Here is a 14,657-nt window from a genome sequence, read left to right on the forward strand (position 1 = left end):
TGTGCCTGGTAGTTAGCCTGGCATGCTCCAGATGGCATGCGGATGTTTTACAGCCCAGCTGTTAATCGCCCGTTCCATGCGTTGAGCGTCGGCGTAGCCGGAGTTGGAACACCTTCTTGCACAACCAGATCGCTTCATACAGCATGCTTTTATTTTGCATTGTGTGTATAAACAAAGCCCAAGAATGCTTTCCGCGTACATTTAGCTTCCCGTGACGATCTGTCTGCTACAACGATGATTTAATTTCTAATTATTGTCTTTGCTTATCTCCATAGAAAATGCCTTGACAAGGGGGAAGCGGTGAGGCTAGCGGATAAGCGGTAGTCATCTTTAACTTTGTTTTTTGTCACTCTAGTTAGCAATGTTTATCCCTCCAGCACGCATGACAAATATTTCTTACAATTGTCACACTTTCTACAAGGATTACAGCCGTAATAATGAACAGAAAAAACTAAACAACGACCACTATATAAAACGCTCCAAGAAACTACGCGGCAATTCAGACTACTAGTGCATAACGATATGCTTGCTGACCGGTGGACTGACCTTCAGCATCACATCTGACAAGTGCAGCCCGGCCTATGGAAACATATGTTTCCATACTATGCTGTTAACTTTTGCGCAGCAGCTTGTTGTTAATAAGTCACGAGAATGCATGTGACAGGACAGGAATGTCCTTTGATTTCGTAGTGGGAATTACAGACGACGCTGCACCCTATATGCCCTTGTAACGTCACGCCCGCATTCCAATACCACTTTCGTTGTCGGTGGGAGGAGCTTCCCAGTCCAAATTTCCATCGATGTTTTTTTGGGGGGGTGGGGGGTGGATGAACAGCGCGTTCAGGGCACTAAAAAATTGGAAATGTAATCACAGACTCTCCATTTATTTACAGGAGCACAGAACTGCATTGCCGTGAACCACCATGTCATGGTCCCTTTTAAGAGAAAAAGCTCCTCATACAGACAGCCTAGCAAGAGCTGACTCCAAGTCGCAAAGCACAGCTTCGGCTGTCTTCCCGGTGAGCTCTTTCAACCTGTTCACCAAACTAGCGCTGGACCGAAGTTTGTTGAACGCATCTGCGGCTTCGGTATCGTTGCAGTCGCCAGTCACAAACTTGACAGCCTGGTCCAGTAGACGAGCGTTCCTTTTCAGCAGCTCTTTCATCTCGTCCAATGCTTTTTGCGCCTCGTCATTCCCATCCCAGGAAACCATGATGTGTGTTAGGGTGTAGTTCTTCCTCAGCCCTCCGAGGATGGTTTCCACTTCCTCCGGTCTGATCCCCCAGTATTCACAGACAGACACATCTGTCAGAGAATCATTCACAGCTAGCAGTTCGGACAGAGACGTTGCTATTTCAGGCGTCAGCAATTTCGAATACGTGGTAAAGTTCACAACGGAACGGTTTACTTTAAGAGCCTCGAGCATCCGGACCAGTCGTTGCTCGCTCCCCATTGCAACATGCATGAGGTTCTGAATTTCCTTCAGCGTAACCGTCCGCTCAATGACGTAAGCGATGCCATCAGCAAGTTCCTCGAAGCAGTCGTCGCTCGGGTAGAAATGAAGCAAGCGCAGAGTTGTGTTTGAAGCCACGGCGTCGAAGAACTCCCGCAGAAGGTCCTTGTCCACCGACGGGGTGACGCTGACGGAGAGCTCAGAACAGTGCCTGTCTTCACGAAGAAGCCTTATCAGCTCCGGCAGAACGTCTTGCTGCCACAAGATCCGAATCCTCTTGAACACGTCGGTGTAGAGGTCTTTCTCGAACAAGAACGACACCTGCTCCTTGTCGATGGGACATGTATCGAAGAGATCCACCATTTCTAACGTCGTGTTGACTACAAGCGCTTCCGCGAAGGCGATCAAAGTCTGTGACGTAAGCGTTAGCTCCGAGAGCGTGAATTTCTTCAGTGTGTTGTTTACCTTCAAAGCATCTGCCATCAGTGCGGCTCCCTCGTCGCCCCCACAGGCGTACCACAGACTAAACTCCTGGAGGGACCCGCTCTCGCGCAGGCAGTTTGCAATGTAGACAGCAAAGCTGCTGCTCATCTTTTCGCAATGCAAGTCCAGGACTCTCAGCTTTTTGAATGCTCCGGAGAGGTCAATGTCGAAGTCTTCGACATCGCAGTCGATGTTAAGAATTTGTAGTTCTTCCAGAGACCCCCAGTCTTGCAGTTTGTCAAAGGCGGCCCTGAATGCGCTCAGTGGCATCTCCCATATGCAGATCTTCTTCACGGATGTCTTTGTGCTTAGCATGAGAGGAAGTAAGCCAGCCTCTTCCACGGACAGCTTGTTATGGTATTCGAGCGCGACGCCCCCACGGTAACTCGGATCAGCGTCAGGATTGAATTCCTTCATAGCGTGAAGCCCATCGTTGAGTAACTTCTCAACAGCCGCTTCTTGTGGCTTGCAATCTTTGCCTGATCCTTCGGACATCCTTCCAACACCTGCGAGTTCGTACCCTGTTAATCAGTATAAATGGAAATCAGTGAAGCACGAATCCGTTGAAAATGTTCCTTATGTCCTTCGACTTCGCTTCCTCACGGAGGTCCAACCTCAGGAACAGGCTCACAGGACTTGACTCGGGAACTCGTTACGCTGAGTACTTACTGGAGGCCTCGAAATGGAGCTCGATAACTCTTTGACCGCCCCTCTTAATTAAGCGAGCCGATGCTGTTCTCGATCTGCTGAAGATGTGCGTGTGCTGAAAGAGAGGCTCGATTCTTCCTGCAAAGAAAGAAATAAACGTATACACTATTATCAGAGGAAAAACAGTACAGTTATATAACATAGCTCCCGTGCGAAACACGCGGGTGTCATAAAATCGCGGTCAGAATCAGGTATCACTGCAGTGGTCTGTCTGTTTTATAGGGGTTTATTGTCCAAGTGCGTGCGTGCGTGCGTGCTTGCGTGTGGGGGGGGGGGGGGGGGGGAAGCGCGTACAACCGCAGGTCAACAGCTGAGGTAACCAAAGGAGCTAAAGAAGCATTAACATGCACGGCGTGTATAACAATGTCCTGTTTAACTAAAGCATTACAAAGGGAGCGATATCACTTGTACAGCGTCCTTTCGTAAGGTAAACGCATGCCATCCTTATTTACATCGCCATTTGCCCAACACACGTGCATCAGTGGCTTACTTCACAGCGCCTGTCGCCATGCATGGAACTGCTACACGCGTAACTGCGGGGGATTTGTTGAAAGCTTGAAAATTGGTGTTCAGGAAAGGAAATCTCGCAGTAATTGTCTCGCATCTCGGTGGACACCTGAAACGCGCCGTAAAGGAACGGATGAATATGGGTTTGCAAGAAGAAAGAAGAAAGATGTGCCGTAGTGCCCGGGGTTCTCCGGAATAATTTCGACCACCTGGGGATCTTTAACGTGCACTGACATCGCACAGCACACGGGCGCCTTTTACGTTTCGCCTCCATCGAAACATGGTCGCCGAAGTCGGGTTCGAACCCGGGTACTCCGGCTCAGTCGACGAGCGCCCTAACCACTGAGCCACCGCGGCGGGTGAGGGTTTCTTGCACACTGAAACAATTTGGTTACAAAGTGACATGCATATTCACACAGCTGGTTGCCCCGGTAGGCTCCATCTTCTCTCACTTACCCTTTGTGTGTTCCGGCAGTCTGGGAACTTTTGAGCAACTTCACGTATAAGTGTACGTGCATATAAACACACGGGATTTCCATAATACACACAAATGCATACGTGCGACGTATCTCCCCAAATCACATCAGGGGTGCCACTGATGTTGAAAATATAGTACATGGCATGAGCACTGAGTTTAAGATGAAGCTTTTCGCAAACGACTGCGATCTGGTGACCTGGTAAAAAACGGTAGAGGACAAAATTAGGCTCATGAAAAACCTCGCAAAAATTTCGGGTTGCTGCAAGAAATGCAACACGTCCTTTAACGTCGGTGTATATATATATGGCTGGTCTTCCGTATACGCAGGGAAACCTTCTTATTCTGTAGATGGCATATTACTCGGGAAATGACCGGGTGTTAAGTGTTTCGGAGTTATTGCTCCAAACAGTTTGAGTTCGGTGAATAAGAAAAATACAATCTGCAGAAAAGCTCTCAAGTATCTCTGGTTTGTCTGACGGAAGCTTTGAAAAGTCCCTCTGCAAGGAAGCATATAAAGCGTTGGTCTGGCCATGTCTAGAACACGCTTCGTGCTTGTGGGGCCATTTCACATGGAAAATATTGCCAACCCAGAAATTGCTCAAACAATTGCGATAATATGTTTGCGCGACTGCTCTTTACGAGCTCAAAGCGTGACCGATATGATGAATTATCTGGCGTTGGTACACTTCAAGCAGGACGTCCCGAAAGCAGCTAAAAATATCTGTATTTTCTAAATAATAACTTGACATAACTTAACAGGCGCTACCGCATTCCCCCGAAAACCTGCAGTCAAGCGCACGTTTTGATAACGGGAAAATGATCTGGGAATATCGCGCGCTGCTCAATACATTCGAATTTAAACTTTATCCTAGAACCATAACGAAGAGGGAAAAATTACCAAACTATATTTTTGATAGTTCCAGTGTTGAATCATGCGTTGATAATTTAATAAAAGTCCGTGTACGAAATAGTTTTTGTGTTTCGTTTTTGGATATCATGCCTGTACTATTTCATTGTGCTCACTCCTGACTGAAGCCATAGCGAACCCCCTGTCCAACTCGAGAAGAAGCCCTCTTATCCGAGAAAATTTCTTTAACCTCCGCTGGCATCACTGTTCACTAAGCCAGTCTTTCGGCTGCTGGAGTACACATATTTGATTTCCTTTCTCTCTTTTTCTGCAGCTAATACCTCACCGGCTAAGACGAGCAGGTTCACTCCATGATGTGAGGCCACAACCTTTGAGTCGCGCGCCGTTGCAACTGGCAATAAAACAGTTCTGTTAACGTAGATGTTTCCACACAAAGTAATTCTGAGCACTTCCATTGCGTCATGCTTCTAAAAAGCGGGTTATACAGCGTTGAATTTGGCGCCCATACACAGCCATCGGCTGGCATCGAACTCTACGCCAGCGCCGAAGTAATCGCAGTGGTGAGATGAGGCGCAAAACAAGGCTGCTTGATCGATCCGGCGGCGATCCGCACTAAGTGTTACGAAGCCACAAGTAGAAAACGTCTGAACACCCACGGAAAAATGCTGGAATTCACAACCCGGGTAATAGCTGTCTCTTCACCACAGAACAGGCACAACGCTGCCTTCTAGTACTAGTAAAAGAGATTTTATAATACGACACCTCAAAAACAGCGATGAAGAAACGAACGCTACAACTACGCTGCTATAGGAGCAGACGACGCAGAAGAAAACCTGTCTCGCGATAACGAACTCCACCCATCCAGTTGCGTGAATAAAAAAAAAATGTCATAAAAGCGAGCAGTAAGTCCGGGGTGCTACTTACAGCACTTCTTGTTTGCTAGAAGTCGTTATGATGCTGACTGAAACAACGTCGATTCGCGTCAAAGTCTCAAACCGTACAGCAGGCACGCCGCAGCGGCACCGGTACCGCCCACGACTGCCGATTGCTCGCGAGAGGTGTAAGGCGCCAGAAGCGGAGCTGATAAAATTCCAAGCCGCTGACTACCTGCGCTGACCAAGGTAGATGTACACTGGTAGCGAAGGCTCCATAGACGCCCATTGGTCCAAAAAATGGTGGCTCGTGGGCACTCCAGCGCCCCCTGGATTTTGGAGGGCAAACTACGCAAACGTGACGTAGAATGACGTCACGTATACGTATGCTTTGGCGCGAATTATAAAGCGGTCTTTCTGTAGAATCCGCGTTTTCGAGCCCGTACCTCTCGAAGGTTGCTGCCTTTCAGCGCGCCCCAACCTTTGCCAGTCAAATGTGCTCGAGTTCCTGCTAGTTATGGCCTTGTTAATGTGCAATTGGGAACGCAATGAAAGTGACTGGTAAAGGAGGGGCAGCATAGAAAGGCAGCAACACTTCCAGACACTGGCGTGGCCGGGTTAGCCGGGTATCGAAACAAGGCCTGCAAAGACGCGCTGTAATGCACCGCACACTCATGAATAGGGGGCAGGTCAAGAGTGTTGCAAAAATACAAAATTTGCCAGGTTTTAATAAAATGACTTACCTCTATCATAAAACAAGGTGCTAATATATTTTTCTTTTCTATTGGCAGATTACATTCCAATTTTGTAGCTTTATCATTTCTTTATATGAGTGTTTTGCCCCCCATCCTCTGGTTGTGCTGCAGTCGCGCTAAACCACTTTTCGGCCCAGCCTTCGCCACCACTTTAAATCCGCCTTGCGCTGACCACATGACGCGAAATGCGAGCTGTGTAGATAAAAAAATGTGAGTGAAAAACGGTGGTACCTCAAAAGACACATCAATTTACGCCGCAGCGTACCGCATTACAAATGCTGGCGCTAGGTTCAGTTCCGATGCAAAGTTCCGTGCGATTTTTAGACATTCTTATTACGCGCCACCACGGAGATATTTACCTGGGGCAAGCTATTTCATCTTTCCTCTTGCTTTTTTCTTACATTGCGCTTTATTTAGAACAGTGAGTTCACTTTCAAACAACTGCGAGAACAAATTATTTGATTATATTATGAACGACTGAGCTTTTATAAAATATTGTTCTGCCTTAATTTGAACACATGTGAACGTTGCGAAAAATTGGTTGTTAAGGAGGTCACATAGTTAGCTAAGGTGAAACGGCTAACTAATGAAGAAACAGCAGTAGAAGTGGTTCGGGTTCATATATACCAGGTGTTCAGGGAAGGAAATCACTAATTTATAAAAGTAGGGTTTTTGAAGTAAAGAAAAACTTTTTGCGGAAAAGTAACACTAGTGTTTTCGGACGTCAAAACTATCATAACTATTAGCGATAGCCACGTAGTTGAAATTAGAGATTTGTAGCAGGCCGTTAGTAATAGCCATATTAGTTTTTAGAATTTCGAAAACGCGGTTACCCTCGCCGCTGGGGCTCGACAAAATTTTGCTTTTCGACTATAGTTGCGTGCACTGGAGTGTTTGTTTTGCCTGCAAGCTTTTCAAAAGCGCATGCATTTTGGCACGATGTAGGCCAAAATATGTCCAGCCACAGATGTGAGGGCAATCGCGTTTTCGAAATTCTAAAAACTGACATCGTTATTACTTATGATTGACTACCAATCTCTGTTGTAATCAGGTGTGTATTGGTAATAGTTAAAAATTTAACTCTTAGAATTTAGGTACACAGTTCACTAGTTGAGATGAGAAGCCTGTTTTTTCCCCTAATCCAAAACTGGCATTTCTATGCTGCAAAAAGTTTCTGCTTACCTTAAAAACCATATTTAAAAAATTAGTCGTCGGCTTTTCATAAATCTTCAATAGATCTTCAGTACTCTACGGCGTCCGCTGCTTTCTAAGTCCCTGCAGGATGGTTTCAACAATACCGGGAAATTTGGTTTTCTCTCTGTTGGTACTGCGGAAGGTACGGTGGAAGGTACTGCGGATGTTTTCACAACGCAGGTCAAGGGCTCGGAGCTTTCTGAAAGCCCCAGACAAGCCTAAGTGGAAATCTTCCCCCTGACAGTCGACATACAGGAGTTCTAGTACTTTCAGAGACCCCCAGTCTTCCAGTTTGTCGAAGGCGGCCCTCAGAGCGCTCAAAGAGGTTTCGGTTATCCTGAGCTTCTTCACGGATTCCTTACAGCTTAGCATGCGTGGAAGGATCCGAGCTTCTTCCAATGACAGCTCGTGTGGGTACTCTAGCATGACGCCTCCTCGGTAGCTCATATCAACGTCAGGGTGGAATTCCTTCACGGCATTGAGCCCTTTGCTGTACAGTTTTTCAACATCCTCATCGTGCGGCCTACAATCTCTGCTCAGCTCTTCGCACATGGTTAAGAAACCTCAGTGCACTTCAGGGTATGCTTCCCTCCGTTCCGTGACCACCACTGCGAAGGATAGTTCGGATATACGTGCTCTTAATCCAAGCAGTGGCTCCGCGCAGAATGAAGCTTATTTTCTTCGACTTTCTTTCTCCACAAATGTTTCACCACAGGAGCAGTCATGAAGGCTTGATTGCGAAATTGTTATCGTTAGTGTTAGTGCATGGCTCGAAATCACACTACGCGGACACTCATCCACTGAAAAAGCGTATCGGCTATAACAGCGGCTCGATTCAACCTGCAAGTAAAGAAATAATTGCAAACACGAATACTTAAAAATAAATGTCTCAATCACTAAACACTAAGCGTTCCATGGGAGCTGCAGATCGGCCGAGGAAAAAAAAAGCCTGCTCGCGAAGGCACCGAAAAAAAGGTGCCCGCTTTGTACCATGTTTTACAGCGAAGCTGTATACCTCTACCATCCAAGGAAATTTGCGCGTCGTCGTCAGCAATAAACACCAGGCTAAAAACTGAATGCTAACCCGAGTGGAAAATTGCCCGACAGCATTGGCGTCACCTCGTCTCTGGTTTCACTCTTTCTAGAGCCTGGTGTGTGCATTTTAAAGTGACGTTGCATTGGGTAATTGGGTGCCGTTTTACAGCTTCGCTGTCCAACCGCCTTCACAGCGTGATTGGAGCAACAAGTTTTTTTTTTTTCTAAATTTATAAAGTCGCGTAATTTCCCCATTTCCACTTCACGATTCTCACGTGAACCCGAAAGTTACGTTAAAGCGCCATTGTTTAAACTACGATGAACAGGCAGGAGTACCTGCTGAAAACTAAATGTCTATAATGAAGAGTAAGGTTTTCCGATGATTAATTAGACAGTAATACGCCAAAGGTGTCATATTAAAAAGGCGCATTCAAAGCACTGGGAGACGTTTGCTATTGCTTCTTTCTCGAGTCGCGTGTTTCTGTGAAAAAGATTTTACTTTTTTTTTTCGAGTCATGTAGTGTAGGCTATAGCAAATTTATTCGCGAAACCAACACTTGATGTTATAAGACCCGCGTCAGGAAAGACGTAATATTATCTTGGTCTGGTGTCCCTTAAAGAACGCTATGTCGTATATGAGAGATAAACAAAGTCAGAACAAGAGCTGAAATATTCGTCCCAAAGAGCTCTTCCAGGCACACGACTGCGTTCCCGGCTGAAGCTGAGGCTGAATATTTCCCCTTCGCACAAATTCCAGCAAGCAACTTTCACAACTTTAAATTTCGCGCGGATAGGAAAGATCACTACAGTATGCAGCGCCGCAGGAAACCGTAGCGGTAGCATGGTGCTCTAAAATCTACGGATCTCGAGCAGTCGGGCAGCAGTATTAAACTTGAAGCAGTCATTACGCAAGATGAGGGCAACGCCTAAAGCAAGACGGAGAAATGCTGGAGCTTATACGTGAAGAAAAAAAAAACCATTTCTCCCCTTGAGATCAGACTCGATACTGCCTTCTATTACTGATGAAACGTATCTCAATAAAATCAGTCACAGAGGAGCAGTGAACGATACACCAAAGCGGCGCGCTGCTATACGAGCAGACGACGCCGAAGGAAACGCGTCGTTCGGCACGTATACTGTGCTTATCTAGTTTAAAGGATGAAACAATCTGTTTACAAGGTACTACAAGCGTCAAGCACGAAGTAAGCCCAACGTGCTACTATCGCGACTTCTTGTTTGCCCAAGTCGTTTCTACGTCGACTGAAACGAGTTCAGTTCGCCCCGAAGTTTGCAGCCATAGAATGGGACCGCCACAACGAGGTTGAAAGCTCTCGGTCCCCTCGGCCAGCCGATCAAGCTATCGGGACCACCCACACGCTTAGATAGCTCGCCAGTGGTGAAAGCCAGCAAATACGGAGCCGATAAAATTGCGGAACGGCGTTGAGCTTAGGCATACTAATAAAGAAGTAGTAGAGCCCGACACGTTTGAATTACGCCACAGAGTGTCGCTATGTCATCCGCTGCGCTACGGTCGCTTCCGACAGAAAATTATTAACGTGTTGTTCGTATTTTTTGATGATCACCCACGGAAGTTTTCTATTTCTGAAAACGCCGCATTGCTGCATGTTTCTTCTATTTTTGCCGGTTGTTACATGTTTAAAAGAAACAAATAGATTTGCAACAACCCTGAATGAAACTGCCCAGCACTGATACTGAAGCACAGGACGCAATGTTCGCAGATGGAGGCGCGCTTCACAACGCCATTTACAGCCATTAACTCGTACAAGGAAAATACCTTAGCGAACGGGACAAAGATCGTACGCGGTCTAATTTAATGGGCGGATAACACCGATGTCAATGGCTTCTAGCCCTCATTTCTTATCGCCAAAGAACCGAAAAAACGCGGGCTTTCCACGTTTTTACAATGATTCTGAGTGGCACACTGGAAACCCCATTAGAGGAGAGCATCTCCCACAAACAATAATTTTTCCTTCATCTCCATACCATTCAGAGCCCTGCAAAAATTCCCCAGGTAGTCTAAAAATATCATGCACATAATATACAGCGCTGCAGCCATGCGTCAATACAAACGTATGACAAAGAACTCGAGTCCAAATATCATTCGGGTTTCCAGTGTTGCTTCCTCGGTACCTTTCATTTAGTTAATGCTGTTACGAAACGCACAGTACTTTGTATACTGCCTCTCTGTGGTTGAACTGAGATTGAAGGTGCGAGTCAGGGCCCCTTCCAATCTCTATGTCTTCTTGTGCGCTTCGTATTTTGGAATTTATTTTCATCACATGGGATGCCATTTATTTCAGTTGTCTTTTTTCATTAACTACCTTCCATCATGTTACCAACAAAATGGGCCCTGTGTTATCGGAAACCTGTATCAGTGAATTCGATACATTTGACTGACGTTAGCATAAAGCAGTATCATAAGGTACTCCTGATGTGCAAGCATCGAGCCATTTCCCTCCCTGAGAAAGTGCATACTGTGTCAGTTCATACATGGAAAATATTAATAGGGCACTGCCGCGAATACGCCACTTGGTGGAGACTGCTCAGACTGTGAGGCTAATGGCGGGATAGAAGCTCGTGAACACAAATATTGATGACGATGTTGACTCACAAGCCCACACCAGTTTACGTAAGTTCCTTGCACTCAGGTCAAGAGAGAGAGAGAGATACACTTTAATGAGCACAGCAGAGTTGTGCCTGGTAGTTAACCTGGCATGCTCCAGATGACATGCGGCAGTTTTACAGCCCAGCTGTTAAGCGCCCGTTCCTTGCGTTGAGCGTCGGCGTAGCCGGAGTTGGAACACCTTCTTGCACAACCAGATCGTTTCATACAGCATGCTTTTATTTTGCATTGTGTGTATAAACAAAGCCCAAGAATGCTTTCCGCGTACCTATAGCTTCCCGTGACGATCTGCCTGCTACAACGATGATTTAATTTCTAATTATTGTCTTTGTTTATCTCCAAAGAAAATTTCTTGACAAGGGGGACGCGGTGAGGCTAGCGGAGAAGCGTTAGTCATCTCTAACCTTGTTTTTAGTCACTTTAGTTAGGAATGTTTATCCTTCCAACACTCATGACAAATATTTCTTACTATTGTCTCACTTTCTAAACAAGGAATAAATCCATGATATTGAACAGAAAAAAACTAAACAACGACCACTATATAAAACGCTCCAAGAAACTACGCGGCAATTCAGACTACTAGTGCATAACGATATATTTGCTGACCGGTGGACTGACCGTCAGCATCACATCTGAGAAGTGCGGCCCGGCCTATGGAAACATACTATGCTGTTATTTTTTGCGCAGCAGAATGTTGTTAACAAGTCACGAGAATGCATGTGACAGGACAGGAATGTCCTTTGATTGCGTAGTGGGAATTGCAGACGACGCTGCACCTTGTATGCCCTTGTAACGTCATGCCCGCACTCCAATACCACGGTCGTTGTCGGTGGGAGGAGCTTCCCAGTCCAAATTTCCATCGATGTTTTTTTTTGGGGGGGGGAGTGGGGGGAGGGGGGATGAACAGCGCGTTCAGGGCACTCAAAAATTGGAAATGTAATCACAGATCCTTCATTTATTTACCGGAGCACACAACTGCATTGCGGTGAACCACCATTTCATGGTCCCTTTTAAGAAAAAAAGCTCAGTTCATACAGACAGCTTAGCAAGAGCTGCCTCCAAGTCGCAAAGCACAGCTTCGGCTGTCTTCCCGGTGAGCTCTTTCAACCTGTTCACCAAACTAGCGCTGGACCGCAATTTGTTGAACGCATCTGCGGCTTCGGTATCGTTGCAGTCGCCAGTCACAAACTTGGCAGCCTGGTCCAGTAGACGAGCGTTCCTTTTCAGCAGCTGTTCCATCTCGTCCAAAGCTTTTGCGCCTCGTCATTCCCATCCCAGGAAACCATGATGCGTGTTAGGGTGTAGTTCTTCCTCAGCCCTCCGATGATGGTTTCGACTTCCTCGGTCTGATCCCCCAGTATTCACAGACCGACACATCTGTCAGAGAATCATTCACAGCTAACAGTTCGGACAGAGACGTTGCTATCTCAGGTGTCAGCAATTCCGCGTGCGAGTGAAAGTTCACCACAGAACGGTTTACTTTAAGAGCGTCGAGCATCCGGACCAGTTGTTGCTCGCTCCCCTTTGCAACCTGCATGAGGTTATCAATATCCTTCAGCGTAACCGTCCGCTCAATGACGTAAGCGATGCCGTCTGCAAGTTCCTCGAAGCAGTTGTCGCTCGGGTAGAAATGAAGCAAGCGCAGAGTTGTGTTTGAAGCCACGGCATCGAAGAACTCCCGCAGAAGGGTCCTTGTCCACCGACGGGGTGACGCTGACGGACAGCTCAGAACAGTGCCTGTCTTCACGAAGAAGCCTTATCAGCTCCGGCAGAACGTCTTGCTGCCACAATATCCGAATCCTCTTGAACACGTCGGCGTAGAGGTCTTTCTCGAACAAGAACGACACCTGCTCCTTGTCTATGGGACATGTATCGAAGAGATCCACCATTTCTAACGTCGTGTTGACTACAAGCGCTTCCGCGAAGGCGATCAAAGTCTGTGACGTGAGCGTAAGTTGCGCCAGCGTGAATTTCTTCAGTGTGTTGTTTACCTTCAAAGCATCTGCCATCAATGCGGCTCCCTCGTCGCCCCCACAGGCGTACCACAGACTAAACTCCTGGAGGGACCCGCTCTCGCGCAGGCAGTTTGCAATGTAGACAGCAAAGCTGCTGCTCATCTTTTCACAATGCAAGTCCAGGACTCTCAGCTTTTTGAATGCTCCGGAGAGGTCAATGTCGAAGTCTTCGACATCGCAGTCGATGTGACGAATTTGTAGTTCTTCCAGAGACCCCCAGTCTTGCAGTTTGTCAAAGGCGGCCCTGAATGCGCTCAGTGGCATCTGCCATATGCAGATCTTCTTCACGGACGTCTTTGTGCTTAGCATGAGTGGAAGTAAGCCAGCCTCTTCCATGGACAGCTTGTTATGGAATTCGAGCGCGACGCCCCCACGGTAACTCGGATCAGCGTCAGGATTGAATTCCTTCATAGCGTGAAGCCCATCGTTGAATAACTTCTCAACAGCCGCTTCTTGTGGCTTGCAATGTTTGCCTGATCCTTCGGACATCCTTCCAACACCAGCGAGCTCGAGGGCGCAGTATATAGTTCGTACCCTGTTAATCAGTATAAAATGGAAATCAGTGAAGCACGAATCCGTTGAAAATGTTCCTTATGTCCTTCGACTTCACTTCCTCACGAAGGTCCAACCTCAGGAACAGGCTCACAGGGCTTGACTCGGGAACTCGTTACGCTGAGTACTTACTGGAGGCCTCGAAATGGAGCTCGATAACTCTTTGACCGCCCCTCTTAATTAGCGAGCCGATGCTGTTCTCGATCCGCTGAAGATGTGCGTGTGCTGAAAGAGAGGCTCGATTCTTCCTGCAAAGAAAGAAATAAACGTATACACTATTATCAGAGGAAAAACAGTACACTTATTTAACATAGCTCCCGTGCGAAACACGCGGGTGTCATAAAATCGCGGTCAGAATCAGGTATCACTGCAGTGGTCTGTCTGTTTGTTTTATAGGGGTTTATTGTCCAAGTGCGTGCGTGCGTGCGTGCGTGTGGGGGGGGGGGGGGGGAGCGCGTACAACCGCAGGTCAACAGCTGAGGTAACCAAAGGAGCTAAAGAAGCATTAACATGCACGGCGTGTATAACAATGTCCTGTTTAACTAAAGCATTACAAAGGGAGCGATATCACTTGTACGGCGTCCTTTCGTAAGGTAAACGCATGCCATCCTTATTTACATCGCCATTTGCCCAACACACGTGCATCAGTGGCTTACTTCACAGCGCCTGTCGCCATGCATGGAACTGCTACACGCGTAACTGCGGGGATTTCTTGAAAGCTTGAAAATTGGTGTTCAGGAAAGGAAATCTCGCAGTAATTGTCTCGCATCTCGGTGGACACCTGAAACGCGCCGTAAAGGAACGGATGAATATGGGTTTGCAAGAAGAAAGGAAGAAAGATGTGCCGTAGTGCCCGGGGTTCTCCGGAATAATTTCGACCACCTGGGGATCTTTAACGTGCACTGACATCGCACAGCACACGGGCGCCTTTTACGTTTCGCCTCCATCGAAACATGGTCGCCGAAGTCGGGTTCGAACCCGGGTACTGCGGATCAGTAGACGAGAGCCCTAACCACTGAGCCACCGCGGCGGGTGAGGGTTTCTTGCGCACTGAAACAAGTTGGTTCCAAAGTGACATGCATATTCACACAGC

General features: G+C 47.1%; 1 protein-coding gene and 1 pseudogene across 2 annotated transcripts in view; both read right to left on the bottom strand.

Moving 5' to 3' along the window:
- Positions 1-857: 857 nt before the first annotated feature.
- On the bottom strand, positions 858-5,559 carry LOC144107995 (uncharacterized). Its single transcript, XM_077641256.1, has 3 exons — positions 5,422-5,559; positions 2,606-2,722; positions 858-2,442 (listed from the first exon to the last, which is right to left on the bottom strand). The coding sequence occupies exon 3, from the start codon at positions 2,429-2,431 to the stop codon at positions 956-958; it is 1,476 nt and encodes a 491-aa protein (XP_077497382.1). The 5' UTR covers positions 2,432-2,442; positions 2,606-2,722; positions 5,422-5,559; the 3' UTR covers positions 858-955.
- Positions 5,560-11,937: 6,378 nt separating this feature from the next.
- LOC144107486 (uncharacterized) overlaps positions 11,938-14,657 on the bottom strand; it is a 3,871-nt pseudogene continuing 1,151 nt past the window's right edge. The window contains exon 2 of the transcript XR_013309283.1: positions 11,938-13,812. The product of XR_013309283.1 is annotated as an uncharacterized LOC144107486 (transcript). The remainder of the gene's footprint in view (positions 13,813-14,657) is intronic.

This window comes from Amblyomma americanum, chromosome 10 (assembly GCF_052857255.1).
Source record: "Amblyomma americanum isolate KBUSLIRL-KWMA chromosome 10, ASM5285725v1, whole genome shotgun sequence".
NCBI lineage: Eukaryota > Metazoa > Arthropoda > Arachnida > Ixodida > Ixodidae > Amblyomma > Amblyomma americanum.